This window comes from Petromyzon marinus, chromosome 2 (assembly GCF_048934315.1).
Source record: "Petromyzon marinus isolate PM22_M1 ecotype Great Lakes invasive population chromosome 2, UKy_Petmar_22M1.pri1.0, whole genome shotgun sequence".
NCBI lineage: Eukaryota > Metazoa > Chordata > Hyperoartia > Petromyzontiformes > Petromyzontidae > Petromyzon > Petromyzon marinus.
The window spans coordinates 2,990,069-3,017,758 of NC_133668.1; the positions used below are offsets into that span (position 1 = coordinate 2,990,069).

Sequence of the window (27,690 nt, forward strand, 5' to 3'; positions counted from 1 at the left end):
TTGGGAAAAAAGTTATTGTAATTACATTTAGATCTCTGCTGTACAGTACTCATAAAAATACCCGAATGCAGATTTGAGCTAATGCAAAAGGTCACAGCTATTAATATATATTTAATCGCATTGGTTTTATTTATTCATCAACATTTAAGCAGCTGCTTCCAACATATTAAAGCCACAAAAAACACTTATTACACTTACAACAAACCCACAAGTAAACGTATATGCCTCTGATATAATCTCTGGAATATATGTTGAGCTTTCCCAAGATCACGATACTTATCTGTTTACAAACAATTGCACTTTCTTCCCCTAACCCCGCACTACCCAAAAAAAATAAGCTTTGGCATTGATTGGCGAGCTGTAATTAAAATTCCACAGGGCCTGCCAATCTTACTGCATCCCATTTGCGCAATTTATTCAATGTAATTGATCACGAAGCCCGCCACTCAGACCGACTTAGAATTTCTAACACTTAATAAAGCACCACACACTTAACACTGGCTTTAGTTTAAAAAAAAACATTTTTTAAAAAAAATATCTACTCTTTATAACGCTTCTAAAATAGATTTTCTCGTTTTCAAAATAGTGTGATTAGGTCACGCTGAAACGCGACGCATCTCTAGGGCGGTCGGGGAAAAAGTTCAAACCAAACCACTTTGCTTAACATTGGCAGGGATGCATTTGGCAGCTACATTCAGTATTTATCCACGCGACATCAATAAAATATACAGATGAATAGCAGCAACTTAAAAATGCAATAAATATTAAAGAAATAATTGCTAAACGACCACAGCTTCCCTAAGCGAGTTTTAAAAATCAATTTGTACACAGGCCTTAAAATCATTACCATTAGTCTTTCCATCATTCATGGGCCTACTCTAGCAAGCGACTCGATAAGTTAAAGATTTACTTCATGCCGTCGTCATTCACGGCGTTTGCATGTTGTAGCTCACAATGACATCGACTTCACAGTGATAACAACAGGCCAGCAGATAACAAATAATGGCTCTACAATCACCGCTGGGTTCAATCACTGTTGGGATGTAACCCGCACCCCCTCACAGGGTGCAAGTAACCCAATTATTAGGACACACCTCAAGTCGCAGTCTCCGTTACCAATAACATCGCACGGGAGGCATCAACAGGATTATTGGACAGTGCACTCGCTCGCGTACGTTGCAACACCTTACATCCCCGGCGATATATACACCATCGGGGCTCCTAAAAAACAGCCGCGATTACACAAACTCAACCTCACCAACCTCCCCCCCTCCCCGTTCGTCTCGACCCGACTTGCAGGACACGTAGTAAACAATTTAAATCAAACCGTTCTCATTCATTCAAGTAAATTGCACCTTCAATCGTATTTTTCGACATCTGCGACTGCTGCGTAAATTATGCTGGATTAGGGCTCATTATATGAATTCACCTTACAGCGAACACGAGGTGAATCGTAACATAAACCCTCCCCCCCCCCCAAAAAAAATAAAAAAAATCTGCAGGTACACGATAATTACAGTCGTATCATAAAAGGGTTTAAAACCGGTCTTGGAGGAGCGTCAATCAAGGTTAATACTTCACAGTAACCGTGCACTGCTACAATCGATACCCAACAATTGTGGTTTGGGAGTAACGGAATTTTGCCCCTTTGCTTTGAACATCGGCGATTCCCCACCAAGCTACAGCCCTGCATGTAAATGGCAACACATGTTATATAGCAAGTGAATGGCACGTGTGTGTGTGTTTGCGCGCACGTGTCATCAATAGCCATGAGTTACGGAAACAATGAAGGCACGATCGTGAATTACACAGCGAGTGACTTGTTCAGCAAATGTTATTTTTCGGTAACGTGTTCGGCAACATTTTTAAAAAAAAGATAGAAAAATGGGTGATGCAAACGCACCATTTACATTCAAGGGTTTCTCGTGAAGTCTTGACGGTCACAGCAGCCTCCAAACGGCCAGAGCGCTGTCCTGAGTAGTGCGGCCTGCAGTGTTTAAAAGTGAGCAGTTGCCGTGAGCTGGTCCAGTCTGACGCGAGTCAATGCAGCCTAGCAATGTGTGAAAGCTCCAACTACTTTCACCGCTCATGTAGCAAACGACTTTGGCAGTAAATGGGCAAAAATAAATGTCCCACCTAATTGGGACCAATGTACCTCGGACAGCCGGTGCTGAATACTGAAACAAGCACCCAATAGACCGCCATACCTTGTTGGCCGCGTGGAGAATATTGAATGGCCTAACCAATTGCTGCAAAAGGAATTGGCACTCACACTTTGGGTCACACCACGTTCAGATCCAAGAGAGAAAAGATTGTCTTTTTTTTTTCTTTTTCCCCCAGAGTAAAGTTTTTTGCCTCCGACCGGCTACATCTTGATGTCCTCCAGTTGGCTGAGTTGGGAGAGGGACTTTTTGACGCGCAGGGCGGTGAGGCGGGCGGAGGCGTTGGCATACCAGCACTCGCGCATCACTCTCCCCATCACGCGCAGGCTCTGCGAAACGGCAGCACAAACACAGGGCACGGTCAAGGCGGTTGAGGTGGCTCGTTCTCCGCTTGTTGCCGAGGTTCGTGGTTCGAATCCAGGCAGGCCGCTCTGGACAATACCGCAGCTGGATCGTGTGTATAATGTGTGTGTGTGTGTCGTCCACCACTTCACGTGGCCTCAAGGTGCACATAGCCTGGCACAAGCGTCGTGGTGACGTCACCGCCACTTAGTGGCGAATGGGGGTTGTTGTTGTCGTCCCCACTTTGCCGCTATGTGTGTGTGCATGCGGAAATTCTTTCGCACCGTACGTAACCAACCGCGCTAAATCGGAGAACGTTAAAGAGCCCATGCTGTAGGCAAGTGTGTGCCGGCATCGCGTTACAAATTATAAAATGTACCCCCCCCAAAATAATCTATTTGAATCAAGCAACATTGCACCTCCGATTAGCACGGGCGGCTATGTACGGTGCGAAAGAAGTTCAACATACATACATCATTGGACCTTTTGGCCAGTATCAAAGTATGAAAAATAAGACTAGGTTTTACCCTTTCTGGCAATAAAACAGTTATTAAGATGTTCAAACACCAAAATAAACCTTTCCCAATGTCTGCATTAACCACACGTACTTGTGGTGAACATGCAAACTAAAGGTATCGAACCTATTCTTGTCTTTTCATATCGGTTTGGTGTTTCAACCTCTTAACACCCGTTGTGTTTTATTGCCAGAAAGGGTCAATCCTATTCCTATTATACGTACATTGCCGCCCCCACCCACTCCAACTGCAACAACATGGCAGGCTGTAGAACGTGGCACCTTCGTGACAGCCCCGGTGCTACGAGAATGGCCCGAATACCAAACAATGTACTCGCGGTGATGCGGTCAAAAGTGATTTCCTGCTCACGTGTGCACAAGCGGTGCTCATCACCAGTATGCCGCCCAGAGCCAGCAGTGGAAATTCCGCATTACTTTGGCAGGGGGCGAGTTTATCCGCAGGAAGACCAGTATTGACTTCTCCCACAAAGCAGTACCCCCCCCCCGCCACACACACTTTATCGACCCAGGAGGGATGATAAAATAATTTTGTTTTACTATTTTTATTTCAGCAGGTAAGGCCCACCGAGATATATAGCAGCTCTTTTTCACAAGTGACCTGGCCACAAATGATAGCTCAACGAAGCGGCTTTTCACGTGGACATGCATTGTGGCCAAGAACTCTAAACGCACGTCGATTCCAAATGTGGAGGGGAAAACCGGAGGACCGAGAAGAATGCACACGACCACAGACTCCAAATATACAGCAGCAGGCGTCAGGGTTGGGATCAAACCCACGACCTCCTGTATACGAGGCGAGGTAACTAACATCTCACCACTGTGGCACCCGTCAACCCCCGAACCAGGAACTGAACTCGCAACCTGTTGTCTTCAAGATGCACGATGCACAGGCGTGGTGTGCGTCTACCGCAGTCGCCGCTACCTCCTCCAGTGGGAGGAGATGCGTCGTCAAGGCGAAAGAGCCCCAAGTGCCCCCACCCCTCTCCGCTACTCCAATGTGCACTCAATGAGAGTGCGCTCCTGCCTAATTTGACCATTCCAAGAATGGACAAATACACCTTCAGGTTTTTTTTACGCGTGCCCTGCTACCGATGCAGTTCTCTTAAATTTTTACGTGAAATTAAGGATTAAATAAAAATATGAGCACAGCGTCTTCCATCGGTGTTCCGAAAGTGACAACAGTGTTTTAATTTTCCTTGGTTGACAATGGCTGTGTTATACGGCAATCGTAAAATTTGGTATCGGTTATGCAGGGCGGTGGAACTCGGGTGGTCTTGAGTGACTGTCAAAGGTTAAATCGCACCATATGCAGGCAACAACAAGCACTATGCCGCTTGGGCATGTGTGATTGTATACAAAAAGAGAAAGGTTCCCGTATATCCTCAACAGACTGTCGGGGCGAGTGCTTATAGCGAGCACCTATGAAGGCCGGCAACGGCACACGACGGGGTGGGTGGCCAGCACCACCGCCTTTGTATCCCCAGCGGCGGCGTTTTTACACACTGCACCAGGTACCCGTTTGAGGCTGAGTCGACCTCGGGAGATGCCCAGGACCGGTTTAGATGTTCGTCACTGATGTCGATGCCGCGAGCGAGAATCGAACTCTGGCAACTGGGTTCATAGCACAGCGCACGAACCACGCACGCGTACCTCGGAGCTCTGCCAGCGGTTGGGGACGTTAGGCCGGAGACTCTGCTCGCACACGACCCTCCGCATGTCGTCCACGGAGGGGTCTGGGGATACCATGTCATGGTACGGCAGCTGGTAGTCCTCGGTAATTCCTGCAAAGAGAAGACTTCTTAAGACTTCAGCAAGCTGCGGCATTTGCCAAATTCTTTGGCACGTGTCGTTGACGGGGTACTGCAAGATCCGGAACCCGTGTCCGTCCGGTGCTTGCCGAGCTGCATTTGGCTTTCAGGTTGCTGAACGGATTCGTGATAAGCTCGCGCTCGTTACGCACAAAGCTCTTGCCACAAAATGAACCACAATAGCTTTATCTCGTCACGGGAGCATAAACCCGTCACGAAACCTCCGGTCATTCTCGCAGCGACTTTTTGGCTAACCATCGAACAAAGTCGGTCGCTCCATCGCGCCCTTTCAGATGCGCTTCTGCAGCTGTCTGGAACGCTCTTCCGTCCGATATTAGGAATCCACTGGAGCTGTGCACTTTTGAACCTAAAATGAAAACTCATTTCTTGAGAAGTGCTTTTTGTGTTTTAGTTTGGTGTCCTTCCCTCGCATCTCTGATTAGCACGACTGGCTGCGCACGGTGGGCAAAAGAAGTTCAACATAATATGAAGATTTAGTTTTTTATTTGAATGTGCGTGCGTATCAATGTGATATGAACAAAAAAAAATCTCACTACCATCCTGTATTGTCGCTGCCTCATAACTCAATACATTTGGTAATCACTATATCATTCTTATGGTGCAAGGTTAGCGCGAAGGAATTTGATGTTTTACAATGACAGTCTGCAGTAGTTTCACCAGAGGTGAGTGATGTTGCAATTTTTTCCCGATCGAGTATTCTCCGGGTTGTTATTTGAATTTGGCAAATTTGGGCAATGCACACCATCAAATAATGGTCTACGCCATTAGACCTCCTTTGCCAGTACCAAAATATAATCATTAATGGGGTTTTTCCCCTTTTTTCTGGCAACAAAACTGAAACCTGTGCATTAACCACAATACTTGTAGTAAAAATGCAAACATTTTGCAACATTTTGACCACAAGTATTGTGGTTAATGCACACATGAGTCCTAGTAAAAAGGTTTCAGTTTTGTTGCCAGATAAAGGGGAAAAACCCTATTATTAATGGTCTACGCACTTTTTAAATGGCATCACGGGATATAACTCCCACCACGAAGAAGACCGCGCATATTTAACAGTTCATATTTAACAGTTACTGTACCTGCAGCAATTAACCAGGGTGGCCTGCCGGATTCCAACCATGAACCTCAGTAACAAGGGGCCCAATGTGCTGCTGAGCTACACCACCACTCCAGTAGAAAATAAATAAATATTCAGTGCGTGCCAGGCAAGATCCCTATTTTAGAGTCCAGTTATTAGCCAGCAATGTTTATTATTCGGCAATGTTAAAGAAAAGGATGATGTGTCATAGGTCTCTGCTTGTATATCATTACCAATTCAGGGCCGAAAGGATTTTTCGCACATCAATTGGTAGTTGGTTTCTGTGCACACATCCAGTCAAATCCACGACGTGACAACCAATAACTTGTGCCCCAAAAGAACCTGCATCACCACCAACAGGGCAATGTTTTGCAGCCGTGAGGCCAGATATGCAGATATGTACTTCACTGGCAATGACCACCGAAAATTAAGTAGCAAAGAACTCCCGAGAGTTTCACACAATTGCTAAGAGATGCATTACAGTCGTGACGGTTACCCAAATCAAACCCGAACCCTAATCCACTCTCAGTGGTGCATTTGCAAGCAGACTTTAAATGGGTCTCCAATACCACCAATCACAACGCATTACAACAAACAAACAAAAAGTTATCTAAAGTTTTGTGCAGTTGCCTACTTTGGGAGCATGGGGACTGCTTTGCCATTGCCTGCACCGTTACCCTCCCATAGTTCTGTTATGCGATGAGGCAGCATGTTAAACACTGTGACGGTGGGTTTCTGTGTTTGCCTCCAGCAACGATCGGGTTTCGTACGCTTCAATGAGCCACGCTGGCTACATTTCCAAATTCCTAGGTGTGCACGTGCGCAGCACATCGCTGGGCTCCACCAACAACAGCACACTGGCACACACTGGTACAAAAAGACAAAGATACCCCCCCCCCCTCCCCACCACCACCACCACAGTATAGCCTTTAACAGACTTGTAGGGGCAAGTGCTGTTAAGCGAGCACCCTCTGAAGGCCGGCACGGCACACGAGGGGGCGTGGGTGGTCAGCACCACGTCTGGACCACCTTCATCTCCCCTGGTGCTGATGTTTATACAGCCAATTTCGACTGACGGGAGGCTCACGACCGGTTCAGATATTTGTCACAAAATGTGAGGCTGTGAGCGGGAACCAAAGACCAGTATTGACTTCTCCCACAAAGCAGTACCCCGACTTTATCGACCCAGGAGGGATGATGAAATAATGTTTTACTATTTTTATTTCAGCAGGTAAGGCCCACCGAGATATAGAGCAGCTCTTTTTCACAAGTGACCTGGCCACAAATGATAGCTCAACGAAGCGGCTTTTCACGTGGACATGCATTGTGGCCAATAACTCTAAAAACGCACGTCGATTCCAAATGTGGAGCGTGAGAAACCGGAGGACCGAGAAGAATGCACACGACCACAGACTCCAAATATACAGCAGCAGGCGTCAGGGTTGGGATCAAACCCACGACCTCCTGTATACGAGGCGAGGTAACTAACATCTCACCACTGTGGCACCCGTCAACCCCCGAACCAGGAACTGAACTCGCAACCTGTTGTCTTCAAGATGCACGACGCACAGGCGTGGTGTGCGTCTACCGCAGTCGCCGCTACCTCCTCCAGTGGGAGGAGATGCGTCGTCAAGGCGAAAGAGCCCCAAGTGCCCCCACCCCTCTCCGCTACTCCAATGTGCACTCAATGAGAGTGCGCTTCTGCCTAATTTGACCATTCCAAGAATGGACAAATACAGCAAGGTCTTGGCGCTGTCCTCATTATTAACATATCCTTATAACGGAGAACCAGTGGAATTTTATTTGGTGCAGAGATTTAAAAAAAGGGTCATTGTCTGAAAATGCGACCTCATTCGGTATTTATTTTACGTTGACCGACGATGGACGAGCCACCTTCAGGCTTTTTACGCGTGCCCTGCTAAGGATTCAATAAAAAAATATGAGCACAGCGTCTTCTACCGGTGTTCCGAAAGTGACAACAGTATTTTAATTTTCCTTGGTTGACAATGGCTGTGTTATACAACAATCGTAAAATTTGGTATCGGTTATGCAGGGCAGTGGAAACAGGGTGCTCTTCAGTGACTGCCAATGGTTAAATCGCACCATATGGAGGCCACAACAAGCTTAGGCGTGTGTGATTGTATACAAAAAGACAAAGGTCCCCGTATAACCTCAACAGACTGTTGGGGCAAGTGCTTATAACGAGCACCTATGAAGGCCGGCAACGGCACACGACGGGGTGGGTGGCCAACACCACCGCCTTTGTATCCCCAGCGGCGGTATTTTTACACACCGCACCAGGTACTGATTTGAGGTTGAGTCGACCTCGGGAGATGCCAAGGACCGGTTTAGATGTTCGTCTGTGAGCGGGAACCAAACTTGGCTCGACAAGTCCGTTTCGTAGAGCAGTGCACTAACCACGACACCACTGGCACACTCACTGGCTCCAATCCAGGGCTTTCCGCAAAAAATATTTCTGAGCTGTTGGGCTAGGCGTGTGCCTTCACCTGCCATTCAGATATCAATGCATGAATATGCAAATACCCAAACGACACTACAGTGACACAGGGACTGATGAATAAGGCAAGTCAATGCTTCCACGAATCCTCCCATTGCAATTCTCTTTCATATTTCTAGGAATCTAACGCTGACTCATGAGTGCCACGGAAGGCGCATTTATGACCGTGCCTTCTCGAGCCCGTGCAATCTGGGATTGCATTGTCACGGAACATTTTCTAGAGCTCAGCCCTGGGCCGCTCCTGCTGGTCACACGAAGCCAGGCCTTGCAGTGCGACCTCACCTCCGACAACGCAACGCCGTGAGATCTCCCACAGCACCAGCCCAAAGGCGTAGATGTCTCCGCGCTTGAATGAGTCGAAATGCTTCATGTTGATTGTATCGTCCAGGACCTCTGGTGCCATGTACCTGTTGCAGACGTACGCCACGCGTGGGAATATTTAGGGTCGATTGTGTAAATGAAGGCTAACTAAAAAAAAAAAACCTCCCACATTTGTCCACTGGCTGTAGACGCTAGGAACAGATCATTACCTTCAACATCCTGATAGAAGCTGCTGCCCAGCGCCAAGAGAAAACTGGAACAGCAATCGTAGACAATGGTAAATTCCCACAAAGTGCTGCTTCGTCTTTATCAATACACCGAAATGACGAGTCAATTCCTCACCGGATTTGAACCCGCAAGTTTCAAGTTTTTTCAAGTTTCATTTATTAGGTATAGCCCTGTGAGCCATGCGGCCCTTCTGAATGCGCGTTAAGCACTAACCACAGCGCAGCACTTGGCCACAGGTTTTTACACGGAAGGCTGCATGAACGGACCCAGTTTAAAACGAAACGGGAGGTCAAGAGCACCAAAGCTGTCGTCGGTGTTTTGTTCCCATGATGTGGAGCACGGGGTCTCGTACCGTGACCCTGTGTCCTCAGCTAACGTGCAGCCCATGACGACAATGCACCCGACTGTCTTGAATTGCGAAACCTCACCCATTAAGTTGCAGACACGCACAAGTGTTGCTCATCAATATCAGCTGGTCATGTCCGAACAGCTGAAATACAGCATCGTGTGAATATAGATTTCTGTTTTATACATATGTTATATGTATATGTATCAATCGTTGTAAATTGCCGCACTTCAACTTATTTAATGAATGGAATCCTGATCACGAATTTTCTCTGGGTTACTCTGCGTTGGTGTGTTTTTGCTTAATTATAGCACGGAGTTTGGTCAAGCACGATTGTAAGATTTTGAATTTGTGTGAAAGGGATTGATGTGTTTTAGTGGATCTCACATCAGAGGCGTAGCATTACGGCTCGCCCACCCTGCAGCATCACAGCAGAATTAGCGATTTGACAAACACTACTTGCATTGCGGTGTTATTCATTTTTACGTGATTCACAAACAGCAGACGTCACTTGGGCAATACGAAAATTTGGTCGAATCACTGCCCTATAATGATCTAATGAGGCATCGCTTCACACATTAATGTCACTTCTTAAGCGCACGATACATGGATCGAATTGCACGTGGGGTAATGTTCGTTCTTCCATGCGTGCATGTTGTATTTAACAGGTTAGGTTACGTTCGCCAGAACGTAGAATAAAGAATTGATTCTTGAATCAATCCGCAAAGTCGAGTCACACAAATGTACAGACTAAAGACGGTCGCAACCAGGGGATCGAATTGGTAACGAAAAGAAAACATCTCTATGCTGATAAAAAAAATTCTGAAAATTATTCAACTGGGATTACACAGAGCAGCATAATTCATTAGTGTGAAAAACTGGCAGGACCCTCCTGGGAAAAAAGGAGTCTTGGAGAGTCATCAAGACTTTCCTGGGTAAACAAGCCTAAGAGTAAAATAACAATATATTAGTGCTTGCTGAACTGCATTGGCTTCTGCGGCCATATGGAATGCTCTTCCATCAAATATTAGGAAGCCACTGGAGCTAAGCACTTTTAAATCTAGATTGAAAAATAATTTCTTTAGAACCGCTTTTTGCGTTTCGTTTTCTGTCCTTCCACTGCACCTCTGATTAGCATGGTTAGCTACGTACGGTGCGAAAGAAGTTCAACACGCATACGTAAGTGCATTATTATCCGGAGCAGGTTCACATGCGCTGGGAGACCGTGGGGGGAAGGGGGGGGGGGCCGGGAGAGTGTGGGAGGGCTGCCCTCACTGACCTCTTGGTGCCCACCCGGTTGTTGGGCGCGATGTCGATGGAGTCTGTGGTCGAGTCGTGTCGCACGGCGAGGCCCAGGTCTGCGATGCAGCACGTGCGGTTCCGCTTCACCAGGATGTTCTTGGACTTGATGTCCCGATGGGCGATGGCCGGCTTCCCTGCGCACGCAACGCCACGCACAGCGCCACCTCAATGCTCTCCCCTTCTGAAACGCCCGTTGACGTGACGACACCTGAATGCATTCTCGTTTCAGAGACGTCTGCAGGCTGCAGGGTGGGCGTTCTGTTCACCGCCGAATCTCGGAACGCGCAAGCGGTTACCGTTAATTTTGCCTAGAGGGGCATAGCACAGTTGTTTTGAAACATATCGGACTAATTTTGGTCTAATTTTGAAGGGAAATTATTGCTTTTCATGCAGATATGAAAATTTCAATATATTAAAAAAAATTGCGCCAAAAATAGTGGTTAAATTACGTAATGACACAACCACACCGCAGAGAATGATAGCGACATGACCGCACCCTACGATAGCTGGTGCCAAACTGAGCCACTCAGCCTCCTGCATGGCCTTGTGGGAGCCTCGGTACATCTTCATTCCAGATGACGTAATGATATATATTTTATTATTTTTATATCAATATTTTACTTCCATTAAGGAACAAGTATGTAAATAGGAATGGGAAAGAGTTAACTGTCATGCAAAAATACAAATATTTTTGCATTTCAATTGACTTCAAACCATTAAAACGTTACCATTAAGTCAAGGAAAACACAGCTACAGCATGCGTGTTTTGTTTCAATGTGTTACAGCTAAACTATAGCCATTTCAGAACCATTTTACAAGCTGTGTTTCATAAATAATTCCCGCAACGTCAGTCACTTTGCCATGATGCCACCAGGAATCTTTCTGCACTGTGACACAACCCGGCAACTGCCACTTAATGCCGCTTGTTCCTTCCCTCCGGAACCTCCGATTAGCACGGTTGGCTCCGTACGATGCGCGACGAAGTTCGACATGAGTGTATACAAAAGCTTGTGAAATATAAGCCATTCATTTGTACCAAAAACTATGCATTTACAAAGTGAATTTTGGAATTCAATGTCTTTATGACTGCATGTAGGGACACAAACACGTTGAACAATCGAGACAAACCGATTCGCAAGTGACGCACTTTAAATGAATGTTTTGACGGAATACTGATCGAGGGTTTTATAACAAGTAGTTTTGAAAATGTAATAACAAAAGATGAGACAATGCACCTCAATTTGCCAATTTTACAAATAACCTCCTTTCACAACATTCAAAAAAATCCCACAACCTACTTCATGGCTCACAACAAAACAATTTGGCAATTAATTTGCGAGACTGTTAAGGGCACCGATATGAGCTTCCGTGAGACCACAATCATAGCGAACATAAAACCTCCTCTTCAAAATCGCTCTGACACACACGTAATTTAATGAATCCAATAACCCAATGAATGACAGTGTGCATGCGAGCCATTTGGCAAATACAGCAGTGACATGCACAAGCTGGGCCCCCTTCCAGGGAAAAAGAGTTACCAAAGCAAACACAAACACAGGTGGCCGAAGAAGCACTTCCCGCTCCCCCCCATGTGTTTTTCGACTTGTTCCACCACGTTGTCCAACGTTTCGCTCCCAAACGTAGGGAGAAAAAAGTCAATTCGGTTTTCCGAAAAAGCTCCCAGCACATGGAATGAGACGTTTGACATTGCGGAAACCAGCGCTCTTACCCTGCGTGCCGACGATATCCATGTGAAGGTGGGCCAGGCCGCTGGCCACAGACAGCGAGAACTTGACGAGCTCTTCCACCGACAGACTGAAGCGATTCAGGTAGTCAAAGAGTGAGCCCAGCTCATGGTAATCGGACACCAGCCACAGCTGCGTCCATGTCCCGTTGTCTGTGGAAATACCAAAAGGGCAAGAGATTCCCCGCAATAGGCCCTTTAACAAGACTGTTTGAGCAAGTGTTGGTAGCGAGCACACCTATTAAGGCCAACGCGGCACACCGGCTCCTTTAATACTCTCCCATGCCGACCTTTACACACCGCACCGGGTACTCGTTTAAGGCTGAGTCGACCTAGGGGAGGTCCAGCATCGGTTCAAATAATCATTACTGGTGTTGGCCATAAAGCAGGAATCAAACTCAGATCGCCACTGGGCCACCACTCCCCACACACAACACGTGAGCAAACTTTGGCAAGACAAAGTTAAACCAAACATCACTAATCCTATTCTTAGTTTTTTCGGTAAAGTCACGTTGAAGAGAAACAACAAAATAACAAAATATATATAAAACAATAAAAAATTCTCACGACGTTTCGACCATAACTCAAACGGTCATCATCAGGTGTGTCGGTTTGCATAAATTTATTTTGAAAACGGCATATTTATTTATATATATATAAAAAATAACGTTTGCGTCACGCGCAACGATTGGCTGTTTGCCAGGACTAGTCCATCTATTTTTTGAAAAGAGGAGGGGGGAGACGAAATTTGTTTTTATGTATGCTGTCTGAAAGCCACTGTAAGCGTGAACAATCAATCAAGAACTGAAATGATTTATCAAATCTTTCCAATGATTGCTAAGATAGAATCCATCTTCTCGGTTGAAATTGTCTCTGTGTTTGTATATGTGGATAGCCTCATGAACGAATCTCTCATGGAAGCCAGATGGCTTACAAAGAACCTCCGTCTTGGAAAAGTCAATGGCATGTGAGCCTACTGAATTAGAACAATGATCTGCTACGGCCGAGGTGTTGGTCCTACCGTGTTTAAGGTCTGCTTTATGTTCACGAATGCGGTCCGAGATATGGCGTTTGGTTTCTCCAATGTAACTACTACCACAGAGGCAACTTAGTTTGTAGACACCAGGGTATTGTATGTCCGGAATCACATCTTTTACAGACGGAACCAGATCACGGATTTTATGTAATGTGTTGAAACGGACCTGGATCTTGTGTTTATTCAAGATTTTGGAGATCTTTTTTGTGATCCCAGCAATGTAGGGTAAAGTGATGGTTTTGAAAGGCTCCTCAAGAGGGTTCTTCTTCATGGTTTGAGTGATAGCTTTGCGGATTGTATAGTCGGAGTAACCATTAGCCCTAAGAGCTTGGTGTACGTGCTTGAGTTCACTGCTTATGTGTTCCTGGTCGGATATGCATTGGGCTCTATGATACAGAGTCTTGATGAGAGAATTCTTCTGTGATGGATGGTGGTGGGAATCCGGTTTCAGATAAGCATCCGTATGGGTAGCTTTCCTGTAGACAGAGTGGCTCATTGAACCATCAGATCTCTTTTTAATTAGGACATCCAAAAAAGGTATCTTGCCATCTATTTCGACTTCCATGGTAAATCTGATGGCTGGGTGTATGGAATTGATCTGGCTTCCATGAGAGATTCGTTCATGAGGCTATCCACATATACAAACACAGAGACAATTTCAACCGAGAAGATGGATTCTATCTTAGCAATCATTGGAAAGATTTGATAAATCATTTCAGTTCTTGATTGATTGTTCACGCTTACAGTGGCTTTCAGACAGCATACATAAAAACAAATTTCGTCTCCCCCCTCCTCTTTTCAAAAAATAGATGGACTAGTCCTGGCAAACAGCCAATCGTTGCGCGTGACGCAAACGTTATTTTTTATATATATAAATAAATTAATATGCCGTTTTCAAAATAAATTTATGCAAACCGACACACCTGATGATGACCGTTTGAGTTATGGTCGAAACGTCGTGAGAATTTTTTATTGTTTTATATATATTTTGTTATTTTGTTGTTTCTCTTCAACGTGACTTTACCGAAAAAACTAAGAATATGAATTACTGCAGTCACGAAAGCTTTAAATCAAAATCACTAATCCTATCAAAAATAAAAAAGTGTCACCTCGCTCAAAGCAGCATGGTTATACGGTCCAATTGTCATGCAAAATCCAGAGCCGTTGGTTAAAATTTCAAACGTTTGCCGCAGAGGCTGACCTACCCATACGATCAACATCCAACTCTCCACAACGCCGTACGAAACTGGACGGTTAATTTCCAGGGTGGATGTGTGATGGTCAGATATGCAACGTTGCACCGTATCACACAAAACACTGACGTGTGAGGAAACATGGCTTTGTGTAGGTGGGGGGCGGGGGGGGGGGGGATGGTGTGTGGGGAGTGCGGGGGGTTGCGGAGGCCAGGTCACCCTTATTGTCGGCGGCGATGAAGCCCAGGATGTTCTCGTGGCGCAGCATGACTGTCTGGTAGATCTCGGCCTCGCGGAACCACGAGCGCTCCTCGCGCGACGAGAAGATCTTGACGGCGACGTCCTCCCCGCGCCACCGGCCGCGCCACACCTCGCCGAAGCGGCCCTTGCCGATGCTGTCCTGCAGCATGATCGTGCGCGCGATGGTGCGCTGCACCAGCAGCGGCAGGCCTGCGCGCGGGGTGCAGCGGCGTTTGCGTTGGCGTGCGGGAACTTCGGCCGGGTGTTGGGTACATCGATTCCCTCGCAGCAGGGAATCATTTGCGAGCGCAGGGCAGGGCGAGCGCATCGAAACATTTCAGTGGCATGACCCCCACCATATTCAGTTTCAGTGGCCAAATGTAATAAGCACTTGTGTGTGAACCAAACCCCAGCAGGGCACGTGTATCTAGCTGTGGTGGGGTGGGGGGTGGCGGGGAGAAATGCGGGCACAGGGCGGGCACTCGGGCAAGCCAAGATTCCCTCTACTGAGCCCCGTTAATCTTATCACTCTAACAAAAGCTGATATTTGCAGGGACTGAAGCGGCTTGGGTCGTACAAAGGCAGCATTTCAAAACATGCCCGGGTCACAGCGTGATAAAAGCGCTCACCTCACACCAGATTCAGGGGTCATCTCAGCCCATCATCCTGCTAGGGTAGATAAATGCCAGTTTGCGGGGCAGCAGCAGCAGCGGGTATTTATATAGGGCCGCTGGTCTTGGCCAACAGAGATGAGCACTACCCAAAGCTTAACTAGAATGGAGACTCGCACATTGTGTTAGAAAGATGAGGTTACCTTTGGTTAGTGTTTTTAGTTGATTGGCAGTGTGCGTGTCATGCGATAGTGTGGGTACTCCAACCTCTTTTCGAGACGCCCGACCATCGTGGTAGACGAGGCCCAAAAAATCCCAGAGGGGGGGGATTTCTCGAGCTCCCTTTTGTGGGGGCCCTGAAGCCGTAAGTGGCCTGAGTGGGCAATTGCACGGATGTACCTTTACAACGTTTTAGAAAGTGCAACAGTTGTGCATACCAGAGCCTGAGCCGGTGGTGGTGTTGTCGTAGAGGTCACGGATGCTCGTTCCCTCGTCGATGAACACCTGCTCCAGCGGCAGCGGCTCCTTGGTGTGCAGCGGCACGTGCAGGGCCCTACGGGTACCCCGGTGTCCCCGAAGGATGCACAGGCCGGCCGTGACAAGTAGGCAGAGCAGGCAGGCCGGCACCCCCACTGCCACCACCATCTCCAGCGGCCCAAATTCCGAGTCGGCCTCACGCTCTTCTGGGAAACGAGCAACATTGAAATCAAAGTGGCCAAAACAAAACAACTGTTGAAGGAGTAATGTTTTGGGGATTTGCCGTTAAGGCAAGGGCTTTGAAATCTCCCAGTTAGTGCTATACAAACCACAAACAAACGAAACGCAGGCTGGGATTAGGTTTTAAATCAACAAGCCTTTCCCTCAAAAGACGCAGCTCTTAATCTCTTAGCCTCCCCTGTTGTTTAAATTAACATCCCCTATTCCTCTGACAAATTCAGCAGCCCCCATTCCCCAGGCCAGACACCACTGGTTTAGAGACAGCACTGTATGAATCCCTTTATGTGGAGGCATCTTGATACGGATGACTGCAGCCATGGCAACAATGTATTCGCTTTAGCTCACTATAAACGTTCACGCGACATTGATAAAACAAACTAAAATAAAAAATATATATTAACTTACAACCCATCGAATAGCTGTGCTTTTGTAACTGGAAAAGTTTTGAATTTCAAATACGTTGGCTTCATGGAAACCATTTGTGTGGAAGTCACAAATAAAATAAGAGAGAACAGTTGCGAGAAATGGGCCTCATTAGTCACCGGCGAGAAGGGAAAGCCAAGATATAAAAACTTGGGTATCAGCGCGGACGGTCAAAAGACTCTGCGCATTTGAAGTACAGTACAGCGACTATATTTGAAGCCATGTGATACGGAAACTGCCCGAGGGCTATTCACTGACACCGTCAGTTTGGTCCACGAGAACACCCACCGGCTGGGTCCGACAGGCTCAGGTCGACGTCGTTACAGAAGTCGGTGTTGCAGCAGCGCGTTCTGCTTGGCGGGGCCGAGCGGGCGCAGAAGAACGGCCGGTCGGGTGGCTGCAGGTCACGTGCCGGGATGCACACTCGTATGTACGCCATCCCGTTGTCCGGGGTGTGCGTGACGGACACGAGGCAGAGGCCGTCGGTCTCGCACGTGAAATTGCTGCGCGCGCACAGCTGGCACACGCAGCGCAGGCCTGGGAGGAGGCGCGCACGCGCGCACACACGCGCAAGCACACTAAGGCAAAGATCCCCCGTGTAGCCTTCACCAGACTGTTGGGGCAAGTGCTGTTAGCGAGCAGCACCTGTGAAGGCCGCCACGGCACACGAGCGGCTGGGGTGGCCAGCACCGCGCCCCGACCGCATTTGTCTCCACAGTGGCGATGTTTACACACCGCACCAGGTACTCATGGAGGCACAAAGACAAAGACAAAGGTCCCCCGTATAGCCTCAACAGACTGTAGGGGCAAGTGCTGTTAGCGAGCACCTATGAAGGCCGGAACGGTACACGAGGGGGTGGGTGGCCAGCACCACGCCCGACCGCCTTAGTCTACCCAGTGGCAATGTTTTTATCCACCGCACCAGGTACTCATTTGAGGCTGAGTCGACTCATGGAGGCACACACACGTGTACACCTGCACATTACAAGGGAATGAGACTTGAGGCTGCTTCCGGGGACTGCCACACTCACATTGTGATTCTTGTTTATACCAACCAAACATTGTTGCCATTTGAAAGACTTTTGTGTTCGAGTTAAACTTTAATCCACACGTCCTGTGAAGGCAAGTTGGAAGTGTTTATTGGACTGGTGGACGATGACATTTCTTGAGTTTAAAATGTTTACCTTTTTATGGGAATGAAAAGTGTAGATCCATTTCTTATCAGTATAAAATTACTTTTATTTCACAAACGTATAATCATCGACGAAATGCAATTAAAATTGCATTTCGTGCTGCGTGTACTTTTAAAGGCTACGTCAAAGCATCCAGTACTGTACGATGTGTCTGACGTCCAGTGTTTTTATCGGGAAAATCTGCACGTGAAGATTAGTCTATGCAACCAGAATGTGCGGTAAATTCCGACATTGCCTGGTGTTTGAGCACGGTGGGCGCATTTAAGAGAACAGTCTGCGCACGCTGGCTAAAACCTACCACCGCTGGAATTGACTTCACAAGCGTGATACTACTGTTTCGCCAGGCCCGAATTCAATGTGCCTCTATGCGAAAAAGCAGGTCTTAGATGGTTGCATGGCTGCATTTGGTGGTCCCGAGTTAAGCGATGGAAATTTCCCATTCCCGTGATGCAGGCCGGTTTTATGAATTTGATTAGCACTATACTCTTTGGTTCTTTCGGTAAAGTCGCGTAGGTAGAAAAAAAAAATTCCGCAGTCACGAAAGCTTCAAATCAAGATTGATAAGCACCGTTGACTCGGTGGGGGTGGGGGGAATAAATGGGGCACACACACACACCGATGTAGCTATTCGCCCAAAGTTAAATTCAAATAAGGATACGGACATGAATAAGTAGCCAATTTACAGACTTGGCGTTTAGGATAACGTTCAACACTGCAGGTGTATGCAATCTCTTTACTAAAAGACATACATTATTCAAATCGAAGACTATTTCAGGCAGAGTAAACAGTGTTATATATTTTGTTGCGTAGTACTGTATATAGAAAACAGCCACATCTCCAACCAGCTTTGCTTGCACCTCGGTTACTATTCATTGCATTTAAATAGAAAACATTAAAACGTTGCCCTTGTGTGCACTCTTATGGGAGCACGGCTTTTGATGAATCGCTCGCCCGCCCACCCGCAATATGCAGGGGCCATCTCACGCGAGTTATTAATACTCAGCGTGCCCTCACAAGCCCACCGACACACTGGTGGGGCATGCATGGACTAACACACAGGGGCAGACATGGGCAGTACACACACGCAGGCACAGGGTGTGGGTAAGCGTGCACGAATACACCGGGGGCATGCATGGACTGAGACACAGGTACGTGCATCGCCAAACGCACAGGGCAAGGGTGTGGTGAAACGCGGTGGATACAACGAGGAGAGGGATATGACAACTTTGACACAACTGGTAAGAGACATTAGGGCCACAAGCGCCGAGAGCGTCACAATGAGGGTGGTGGTGGTGGAGGGCACGAAAGTTCAAACACGGCGGTGATCACACGCAAATCGGGGTGGGGGTGGAGGGAGAAAACCACAGGGAGACAAACACCGTGCGACAAAACGGAGCCACCCTCGCTGGCTGGCTGGCTCACTGGCTGGCTGGCTCGCTGGCTGGCTCACTGGTTGGCTGGCTCACTGGCTGGCTGACTGGCTGACTCGCAGGCTGGCTCACTGGTTGGCTCGCTGGCTGGCTGACTGGCTGGCTCGCTGGCTGGCTGGCTCACTGGCTGGCTGGCTCACTGGCTGACTCACTGGCTCACTGGCTGGCTCACTGGCTGGCTCGCTCGCTGGCTCACTGGCTGGCAATCGCGGATGCGATGCTGGAGGCCGTCAACACCTCGCACCACGGGCAGAGCTGATGCGGCCAAATAGACGTCGTCTCCAACCGGCTCCGTGTATGTCGCGCACGCACGCGTGTGAGAAGCATGCGTGTGAGAAGCACGCGTGTGAGAAGCATGCGTGTGAGAAGCACGCGTGCGTACGTTCCTGTAGCGCTGAACTTCTTTCACGCCGCACGTAGCCAACCGTGCTAATCGGAGGTGCGGGGGAAGTTCTAACTGAACTCAACACGAAAATGCAGTTTGAACGGAGTTTTTACTCTATCTAGATGTGCGTGTGTGTGTGGAATTCGTTAAGTGTGTGTGCGAAGAGGCCTTACTTAATACACACGCGGTATTGTTTATGCTTGGGGGTTTGTGACAGCTATGCATACGACGAATGTGTTCGCCAAGCCTATCTATGTGTATAAGTATGCGCTTGAGTGTACGTTCTGGAGTCTGTACGAGTGTAGGGACATCGCTGGATTCTAGATTTGAAGTTTTCGTGACTGCAAGGATCCATATTCTTTGGTTCTTTCGGTAAAGTCACGCAGGTGAAACAAATAAAATAAATGAAATCACGACGTTTCGATTGCAACACAAGCAATCATCATCAGGTGCAACACAAGCAAGCATCATCAGGTGTGGTTGTCACACCTGATGATGATTGCTTGTGTTGCAATCGAAACGTCGTGATTTAATTTATTTTATTTTTTTCACCTACGTGACTTTACCGAAAGAACCAAAGAATATAGACATCGCTGGATGTCAACGTGCAGTGCCGGCCCCTACAGGACAGGGTGTGTGGATGCCGGCCGAGGGATGAGGTTACTAAAGGCCATGGCACTCTGGTTGACCCGGGAGGACACGTGACCGGTCAACTCTACAAAGGGGCCCCAAGTGGTGGCTGGGGGTGGTCACGTGGTTGGGACCCAGATCCTTGCCGAGGGATCTGGAAGGTGGTCGTGGCCAAATGCGGAGCCGGCCACGACGCAGAGACGATAAGCCGGGTCCCGAGAGGGACCGGGGTTGTTGTTGTTCATCCTGGAAGAAACCCTTCGTCTACGTTCTCCGTTCAACGAGTCTCCAACACGTGGACCCGGACCCAAGCTGTTGGTCCCGGTCTGTAGTAGCAGTTACGTTGTAACTAGTGTGGTGGTCACCAGGCTAACTACACGTGGTAACTAGTGTAGTTAGCCTGGTGGTCACCACCCAGTTAACTACACCAGCCACGTGGTAACTAGTGTAGTTAGCCTGGTGGTCACCACCTGGATAACTACACCAGTTACATAGTAACTAGTGTAGTTAGCCTGGTGGTCACCACCACAGGTTGTTATTCTGTTAAGGGGAAAGTTACCCCGTGTGTTGGAGTTAAATAAATGTGTTGCCTCCAAGTCTACGTCTGCGACTCAGTTGAACCCATTACACGAGTATGTTTGTAGGTGTTGGGGTTTGTGTGAGTATGTATGAGCTCGTGTGTGTGTGTACGAGTCGGTCAACCCATGGCACCTGGATCTTTCCCGTGAGCTGTTGCCAGCGAGCGTTCGACACTAAAACCTTATGGCGGGACCCCGGGATTCCGAATAAACGGAATTCAAAATCGTAATTGATGAATTTATTTTTGGCGACTCCACCCCACCGCGCACATAAACGCCGCGACCCGCCTGGCACGGATCACTCTGTTGTCGTGTCGTCCAATCGCAGCAGCGAGGACGAATGCACAGAAGAAACAAAACTTTGATTAGTGCATCGTGTAGAGCTCGTCGAGAGGAATAGATCGCCGTGTCGGTCGCCTTCAACAGGCATAAAATGACGTCCCAACGCAGTTTACGCGAGGGTCGGAGGCTTATGAGACCCCGGGGTCCCGCCATGAGGTTCACTTCACATGGCCTTAAAGTGCACTTAGCCTGGCACAAGCCCCGTGGGTGACATCGCCGCCACATAGGTGGCGAACGGCGGTTGTTTTTGGGAGTCTATGCGCGTGTCTATATATTGACACATACACACGTGTTCTAGGTCTGGGTGCAGCATGCATGGGCAGAGCAGTGCGTGTGTTGTGGTTTATTGCACTCGGCGCGCAACGAACCCGGCACCATTCCCAAATTCGATCCCAGCAGGGCCACGATTAAACCCTCAAGCGGTGAAGCCACTGACGCGGCCGCTTGAAAGACAAATGCCCAGCAAGGCCAGATTCTGGCCCCATGCATGGAAACCCCCAAAACCTCACGCGTGTCGTTGTGACCTTAGAATGGGTTGCTTCCTAACAGCGCCTCTAACTCAAACGTTCTTCACGCGACGGGGAGGGAACCTTCGTATTTTTGACTGCGGGATTGAATGCACTATGCTGAAGCAATCTGGCAATAAGGCTCGGTGCTGTTGTATATCCTACGACCGAGTGGTGTGATGATGTCGGCGAGTGTTTGCACGTGTTTGAGAACGCGCACGTGTTTGAGAACGCGCACGTGGGCGTGCGGCGAGACATGTGGAGGCAAGATTGTGGGCGATCAGTGCAATCTATTTGTTTAACCGCCACAGCAAAGCACTTGCCCAAAAAACGCCGAACAACAAGTAGACGCGCAGTCACCGTTTGTACTGCAGCGGCTACGAGTTGAATTGAGCAACGGTTATCATCGAGCAATGTGGGAAGGAGACGATGGGACGGGAATTCCAATGGGTGAGCAGCAGTGGCAACGAGGTGAGGGCGCAGAAAGAGAAGCGACGTGACATCCAATGAACGAGAGCGTACGAGTGGGTGGGACGAGTGAATGTTTGATTGTGACCTGCAATAGTGCGGGTTTGTTCAGCGCGGTGGCGTAGGAAGTGAACCAGGCGACCCACGTGTCTAACGTCGGTGTTGACGAGCGATAGATTTGGCCATGCGTTGCGAGTCGTGTCCCAGGGCGTACAGGACCACCGTCGTCTGCGCTGCTCCATATGGAGAAGGGGAAAGTAAAACAAAAAGCACGCAAACTCTCTCCCGAAAGCCCTCCCGCGGCGCACAGAACCCTCCACATGCCCGAACCACATCGCTGCCATCAGGCGCAAGACTGGCAACCAAGCCCGCATTGGTCAGCGCGAAGTGTGCTCAAACCACGGCGTCCTCTATCTACTGCTGGATGGGGAATGGTTTAGATCGTGTTTTACTAATATTGTGATTGAGTCAATGGTCCACGTGTATGGGAGTGAGCCTATGTGTTTTGCGTTGCACTGCGCTAGCGTAGTCGACTCCTTATGAGTGAATGTATTTGAACCACTTAAGAGCGGATGAGTGGGGGTTTGGTCTGCCCTGCGGTCCAGAGGGTGGGAGTGGTGGCGCAGCGGTTAGCGCACTGCGTTAGGAATCCTGCAACCTCAGCTCGATTCCCGGCCCCGGCTAACACGAGCGATATCGGTAAGTACGTACCAACGCACTAGATATATTGTTGGTAGGTGCAAGGGACCACCAGTGGCTCGCCACCACTCAGCTCGACACGCGGTGTGCGCGCTTTTAAAACCTCCAAATGAAAGGCGATGAATGAACAAGCTAGCAAGGGAGAGGAGAGAGAGGAGGACCCCCCAACCGCGCCTCCTCCTCCTCTTCCTCCTCCTCTCCTCCTCCTCGCAACGACATCAGAGCACGTGCGAGTGTGGCGGTTTCGCTCGATACACAACCGCGCGTCCACCACACAGACACACAGTCACACAGACATACAGTCACACAGACACACAGTCACAGAGATACACAGATACACAGACACACAGTCACACAGACACACAGTCGCACAGACACACACAGTCACACAGACACACAGTCACACAGATACAGAGACACAGTCACACACACAGTCACACAGATACACAGACACGGATACACAGACACAGAGTGGGACAGTCACACAGACAGACACACAGTCACACAGTCAGACACACAGACACAGACAGTCACACAGATACACAGTCACACAGATACACAGTCACACAGACAGACACACAGTCACACAGACAGACACACAGTCAGACACACAGTAACACAGACACACACTCACACAGACACACAGTCACAGAGACACACAGTCACACAGACATAGTCACACAGACACAGTCACACAGTCACACAGCCAGACACACAGTCACACAGACACACAGTCAGACACACAGTCACACAGACACACAGTCACACAGACACACAGTCAAACAGACACACAGATACAAAGAGAGACACACAGTCACACAGACACACAGTCACACAGACACACAGATACACAGAAAGACACACAGTCACACAGACAGTCACACAGACACACAGATACACAGACACACAGTCACACAGTCACACAGACACAGTCACACAGACAGACAGACACACAGTCACACAGACACACAGACACACAGTCACACAGATACACAAACAGACACACAGTCACACAGACACACAGACAGTCACACAGGCACACAGACAGACACACAGTCAGACACACAGTAACACAGACACACAGTCACACAGACACACAGTCACAGAGACACACAGTCACACAGACATAGTCACACAGACACAGTCACACAGTCACACAGCCAGACACACAGTCACACAGACACACAGTCAGACACACAGTCACACAGACACACAGTCACACAGACACACAGTCAAACAGACACACAGATACAAAGAGAGACACACAGTCACACAGACACACAGTCACACAGACACACAGATACACAGAAAGACACACAGTCACACAGACAGTCACACAGATACACAGACACACAGTCACACAGTCACACAGACACAGTCACACAGACAGACAGACACACAGTCACACAGACACACAGACACACAGTCACACAGATACACAAACAGACACACAGTCACACAGACACACAGACAGTCACACAGGCACACAGACAGACACACAGTCACACAGGCACACAGACAGACACACAGTCACACAGACACACAGTCACACAGATACACAAACAGACACACAGTCACACAGACATACAGTCACAAAGACAGACAGTCAGACAGACACACAGTCACACAGACACACAGACACACAGGCACACAGACAGACACACAGTCACACAGGCACACAGACAGACACACAGTCACACAGACACACAGTCACACAGACACACAGTCACACAGATACACAGACAGACACACAGTCACACAGACACACAGACAGACAGTCACACAGACACACAGTCACACAGACACACAGTCACACAGACACACAGACACACAGTCACACAGGCACACAGACAGACACACAGACACACAGACAGACAGTCACACAGACACACAGACACACAGACACACAGACACACAGTCACACAGACACACAGACAGTCACACATACACACAGTCACACAGGCACACGCACAGACACACAGTCACACAGACACACAGATACACAGACAGACACACAGTCACACAGACAGACACACAATCATACAGACAGACACACAGTAACACAGACACACACGACACACAGTCACACAGACACACAGAGTCACACAGACACAGTCACACAGACAGACACACAGTCACACATACACACAGATACACAGACAGACACACAGACACACAGACAGTCACACAGACACACAGACAGACACACAGTCACACAGACACAGACAGATACACAGACAGACACATAGACAGACACACAGTCACACAGACACACAGACAGTCACACAGACACATAGACAGACACACAGTCACACAGACACACAGACAGACACACAGACAGACAGAAACACAGACAGACACACAGACACACAGACAGACACACAGACACACAGACAGACACACAGACAGACACACACACAGACACACAGACACACAGACAGACACACAGACAGACACACAGACACACAGACAGACACACAGACACACAGACAGACACACAGACACACAGACACACACACAGACAGACACACAGTCACACAGACAGACAGACACACAGTCACACAGACACACAGACAGACACACAGTCACACAGACACACAGACAGACACACAGTCACACAGACACACAGACAGACACACAGTCACACAGACACACAGACAGACACACAGTCACACAGACACACAGACAGACACACAGACACAGTCACACAGACACACAGTCACACACACACACAGACACACAGTCACACAGACACACAGACAGACACACAGTCACACAGACACACAGACAGACACACAGTCACACAGACACACAGACAGACACACAGACAGACACACAGACAGACACACAGACACACAGTCACACAGACACACAGACAGACACACAGACACACAGACACAGTCACACAGACACACAGTCACACAGACACACAGACAGACACACAGACACACTGAAGCACGCTCCCTCGCTTCGACCGTACGGACGACGACGCTGCTACTGCTGCCCCTACCGCCACCTCCTCCACCTCGTCGTCCCGCCATGTCCTCCGCACACACCGGGGGACAGATACAGAGGGTGACGGGGGGGTGGGTGCCCCTTCGCAGCAGCAGCAGCACGTACCTGTGGCTGGCTGTAGGAGGCATGCGATAGACGCGAGACTCAGGGCGGCCAGGACTGGCGGGCCGGACGGGCAGGAGGCCCGCGGGCCCTGGAGGCCACAGAGCCGCCGCCACCACCACCACCTCTTGGCCATGCCGCGTGGCCGCTGTGCAGTGCCCGAATCAGCTGGGTCCCCCCTCCCCCCCTATTCACCGCCGCGACTGCTTCCGCGGGGATGAGCCGAGCAGGCGGAGGGATACGACTCTGTGGCCCCCCCCCTTAACCCCCCTCCCCTCCCCCACCTCCACCCCCCTGCAGCGTCGGCCCCGCCCCTTCAATTTCCCCAACTTTGTGTTCTTTGGGTCAATCTTGATGTGAGGCTTTCGTGACTGCAGGAATCCAAAATCTTTGGTTCTTTCGGTAAAGTCACGTAGGTAGGTTCAAATTAATTTAAAAAAAATAAGAAACCACGATCACAACACAAGCGATCGACCATCGGGACGATCGCTTGTGTTGTGAACGAAACGTCGTGGGTTTTGTTAATTTTATGGGGTTTTTTTATTCATTTGAACCCATCTACGTGACTTTACCGACAACAACGAAGGAATATTAATTCCTGCAGTCACGAAAGCTTTAAGTCAATATTTCCCAAACCTTGTTTGAAATCCAAAGCGGGGAATTTCAGCAGACGCCGTTACTCTAGCGGCTTTATAAGACACTCGGGGGGGTAAGAGAGAGAGAGAGAGATAGCGAGACGCTGCCAAGTGACACGAATCTTGCCGCCACTAACCAGCAAAACCGACGGGGATGTCACCGCGGTGCCCCGTGCCAGGCTAGGTGCACTTTGAGGCCGCGTCGCGGTGTCGCGAGGCAATGCGGTCACACGTGCGCGCAAACAAACAACCCCACCGGATTACAAAATCATTGATGCCCACCGCCGCCCCCCTGGGTATTTCAAAGCAAACGTTGGGAGTGCGTCTTGTTATCCGGTAGGTGTGTGCGTGTGTGCGTGTTTATATGGCACTACGAACCTGGCCACCTGGGTTCGACTTCCCGCTCACGGTCCAACAACAATCTGCACCGGTTCGGGGCCCTCCTCCCCCGAGGTCGACTCAGCCTCAAGTGAGCACCTTGGTGCGGTGTCGTATAAAGCAATCGTCACTGGGGGAGACAAAGGCGGTCGGGCGTGGTTGCTGGCCACCCTCGTGTGCCGTGCCGGCCTTTATAGGTGCTACCCGCTAATAGCACTTGCCCCAACAGTCTGTTGAAGGCTATACGGGTGATCTTTGTTTTATATGGCGTTCTCGGCCAGCCGGGGACGCACGTGATATAATTCACGCAAGCGACGTTTCATGAACACGTAGTTGCACTGCTGGACGTCTGTCAATAAAAGAATAGCTTTAAAGCGCATCGGATTCCTCCAGCGAAACGTGCTGCTGTTGTGTGATTAGTAAATAATAAATACGCCCCTAATCTCGTGCTCATCAAACAAAACCCACACAATCACCCCCTCCTCCTCCTCCATCCATCTCGTCCTCTTGACCAAACAAACCATGCCTCCCATCCCCTCCCCTCCCTGAAGCCCCCTCATCACTATCAATGCCCGCGCCCAGGGAGGGCACTTTTTCTCTCTTCCACGGAGCTGGCGAGGTGTCTAGAAGACCCCGGACTCTCCCCCCACCCACCCCATTGTGACCACCGACGACAGCCTTGCACAACAGGATGTCACACC

At 49.0% G+C, this 27,690-nt stretch overlaps 1 protein-coding gene across 3 annotated transcripts; it reads right to left on the reverse strand.

Annotated features, from left to right (window-relative positions):
* Window positions 1–27,081, reverse strand: LOC116949461 (TGF-beta receptor type-1-like). 3 transcript variants are annotated; one of them, XM_032966853.2, is made up of 9 exons: window positions 26,990–27,081; window positions 16,917–17,165; window positions 15,926–16,171; window positions 14,857–15,087; window positions 12,394–12,561; window positions 10,642–10,798; window positions 8,750–8,874; window positions 4,690–4,820; window positions 1–2,491 (listed from the first exon to the last, which is right to left on the reverse strand). In XM_032966853.2, exons 2-9 carry the CDS (start codon window positions 17,065–17,067, stop codon window positions 2,366–2,368), a joined length of 1,335 nt encoding a protein of 444 aa, XP_032822744.1. In that variant the 5' UTR covers window positions 17,068–17,165; window positions 26,990–27,081; the 3' UTR covers window positions 1–2,365. The 3 variants fall into 3 exon arrangements, with proteins under 3 accessions (XP_032822744.1, XP_032822734.1, XP_032822728.1); XM_032966843.2 differs by lacking the exon at window positions 26,990–27,081 and adding an exon at window positions 25,980–26,191 and having other exon boundaries at window positions 15,926–16,168; XM_032966837.2 differs by lacking the exon at window positions 26,990–27,081 and adding an exon at window positions 25,980–26,190.
* Between the last annotated feature and the right edge of the window lie 609 nt (window positions 27,082–27,690).

What these genes read in the sequence shown, in the direction of transcription:
- LOC116949461 (XM_032966837.2), bottom strand. Translation starts at nt 26,112, where the DNA reads ATGGCCAAGAGGTGGTGGTGGTGGCGGCGGCTCTGTGGCCTCCAGGGC. An exon ending in GGATATCGTCGGCACGCAGG is followed by an intron (nt 10,799 to 12,393) that starts GTAAGAGCGCTG and finishes TTGCGTGCGCAG; the next exon opens with GGAAGCCGGCCATCGCCCAT. An exon ending in AACCGGGTGGGCACCAAGAG is followed by an intron (nt 8,875 to 10,641) that starts GTCAGTGAGGGC and finishes CGTCTGCAACAG; the next exon opens with GTACATGGCACCAGAGGTCC.